This window comes from Phacochoerus africanus, chromosome 1 (genome assembly GCF_016906955.1).
Source record: "Phacochoerus africanus isolate WHEZ1 chromosome 1, ROS_Pafr_v1, whole genome shotgun sequence".
In the NCBI taxonomy this organism is placed as follows: Eukaryota; Metazoa; Chordata; class Mammalia; order Artiodactyla; family Suidae; genus Phacochoerus; species Phacochoerus africanus.
In genome coordinates, this window is record NC_062544.1 from 233,464,004 (window position 1) to 233,466,822 (window position 2,819).

Sequence of the window (2,819 nt, forward strand, 5' to 3'; positions counted from 1 at the left end):
AACTTATTTGCCCTGCCAGGTAATGGACACACAACTCTTTCTCTGGTCCTTTCGAGAAGAATTCAGCACCCATATTCTCCTCAGTCTCTGTATTTTCCACCTTTCTCCTCACCTTCCACAGATGACCTTTGCTTTTAATGCAAAGAAAAGACATTAATAAGGAGACGTTTCTCACATTTCCATTTCTCCATTACAAATGTTTCTTCATCAGCACCATCTTTTCAACAATTATACTTTGTTATAGGCTAAATTATGTCCCCTCTCCTCCATACTGAAAAAAAAAAAAATCATCAATTTTAAAGTTGAAATCCTACCCTCAAGCGATTTCCCCAGTGGCCCCAGTGAATTAAGGATCCAGTGTTTTCAGTGCTGTGTCTCTGGTTACAGCTGTGACTTGGGTTTGATCCTTGGCCTGGGAACTCCCACATGGCCAAAAAAAAAAGAAATCCTAATCCCCAGTACCTCAGAATGTGATCTTATTTGTAGATAGAGTCTTTAAAGATAATGAAGGTAAAATGAAGTCATATGGATGGGTCCTAATCCAATGTAATGGTATTCTTATAAGAAGAGATTAGGGTACAGACACATACAAAGGAAAAAATTATGTGAAGGCAGAAGGAAAAACATTGACATCTACAAGTCAAGGAAACCAACCATGCTGACACCTTGATCTTGGATTTCTAGCCTCCAGAACTGAGGAAAAAAGTCTTTCCCTTATTTAAACTACCTACCTGGTCTTTGGTATTTGTGATGGCAGCCCTAGAAAACTAATACACACTTATGCTAGAGAAATTTCTTCTCTCTAAACTAATCTCTGCACTAGTGCTCTCTGCCCCATTTGTTCTTTTCTCCAGGTATCACTTTTCTCTTTTGTATTTTCTAATCTCTCTTCTCTATTGACTTCCCCCTTCAGTCTCCCCCTCCACATATATATATGTGTGTGCATGTGTATATATATATATATATATATATATATATATATATAAAATCTCAATATATATAGTCTGGCATTATACATATGCTCATGGAAATTATAATATAAAAATAGCACCTCAAGGGAAGATTAAATTTTTTTAAGGATGTCTTTATTTATTTATTTTTTAAATTTTTTTATTGTTATTTTCCCAATACAATTTTTTTTCTACTGTACAGCAAGGTGACCCAGTTACACATATATGTATACATTCTTTTTTCTCACATTATCATGCTCCATCATAAGTGACTAGACATAGTTCCCAGTGCTACACAGCAGGATCTCATTGCTTATCCATTCCGAAGGCAATAGTCTGCATCTATTAACCTTGAGTTCCTAATACATCCCACTCCATCCCCCTCCCGCTTGGCAACCACAAGTTTATTCTCCAAGTCCATGATTTTCTTTTCTGTGGAAAGGTTCATTTGTGCCATATATTAGATTCCAGATATAAGTGGAATAAAAATATAGAATTAGTAGCCTGTAGTTTTCTATCAACTTCCTAATATTTTATTTACTTTTCAACCTAATTCAGTCTGTATTATTCTCTCCCCACTGAAGCATTGACATTGCCTTCTTCAAGATGACTAGCCATCCATTTTATGAATGAGGAAAAGGAGACTTTGAAAGGTTGTATAATTTACACAGGGTCATACAACTAGAAATAATCAGGTTTTGAACCTAATTTAACTCCAAAGCTTTGCTCTTAAAATATTATTTAATGCATGGTAAAGCTCAGGCTTCAAGGAAGCTTCAGCTCAAAGCCATCTGCAGGAATAAACAGCAATCATGGTGATGGACGGTCATGGTTACTGCAGAGCTGAACAGGAGGCAGCTTGAGTCCTCGTCCATCCTCCTTGTGAACACATGGGTAGGCCCCTCTATAAGTTTATCTAACTTACCACCCATATCAGCCTTGAGAAAAGGATATGAGGGTGTTTAAATATGAAACAGAAAAGATTTATCCAGAAATGAAGAATATTTTATCAAAAAAAAAAAAGAAATCTCAACTTTAAGGTCCTAAAGAATTACTATAAAAAATATTACTTTAGGGGACACTGAGAGCTGAGTCCTAGAGCTGAAGCCCCAAGACAGAAAAAATGCAGACCACTGGGGCACTACTCATTTCTCCTGCTCTGCTCCGCTTTTGTACCAGGGGTCTGATCAGGCCTGTGTCTGCCTCCTTCCTGAGTAGGCCAGAAATCCCATCTGAACAACCTCCCTGCAGCATTGTCCCACTCCAGGTGGCCAGGCCGGAGTTCCAGACCAGTGTTGTGTCCCAGGACATTGACACAGCGGCCAAGTTTATTGGTGCTGGGGCCGCCACAGTTGGTGTGGCTGGTTCCGGGGCTGGCATTGGAACAGTGTTTGGCAGCTTGATCATTGGCTATGCCAGGAACCTGTCTCTGAAGCAGCAGCTCTTCTCCTGTGCCATTCTGGGCTTTGCCCTGTCTGAGGCCATGGGGCTCTTCTGTTTGATGGTCGCCTTCCTTATCCTCTTAGCCATGTGAGGCTTCGTGGAGGTCACCTACCCGTCCCTGCTGCTTCGACTCCAAGGCCACGCCCGGTGCTGGAGTGTGCTGAGCTTGACCATTAAACACAACATTTCTCTAAAAAAAAAAAAAAATTAATTTACAAGGCTTTTATGGAAATGGTCCTATTATTTCAATAAATGAGTTGGAAGATGCTGAAAAGATATTGTGAGAAATTATAAACTTCATCTAAGACAGGGACTAATTTCAGTAATAATTTTTTGTCGTTGTTTTTTGTATTTTGTCTTTTTAGGGCCGCGCACCCGGCACCTGGAGGTTCTCAGGCTAGGGGTCTAATCGGAGCTACAGCTGCC

At 39.7% G+C, this 2,819-nt stretch overlaps 1 protein-coding gene across 1 annotated transcript; it reads left to right on the top strand.

The window, feature by feature from the left end:
- The first annotated feature begins 2,068 nt into the window (after positions 1–2,068).
- On the top strand, positions 2,069–2,594 carry LOC125113227 (ATP synthase F(0) complex subunit C1, mitochondrial-like). Its single transcript, XM_047755803.1, has one exon. It carries the CDS (start codon positions 2,074–2,076, stop codon positions 2,482–2,484), a length of 411 nt encoding a protein of 136 aa, XP_047611759.1. The 5' UTR covers positions 2,069–2,073; the 3' UTR covers positions 2,485–2,594.
- Positions 2,595–2,819: the final 225 nt, after the last annotated feature.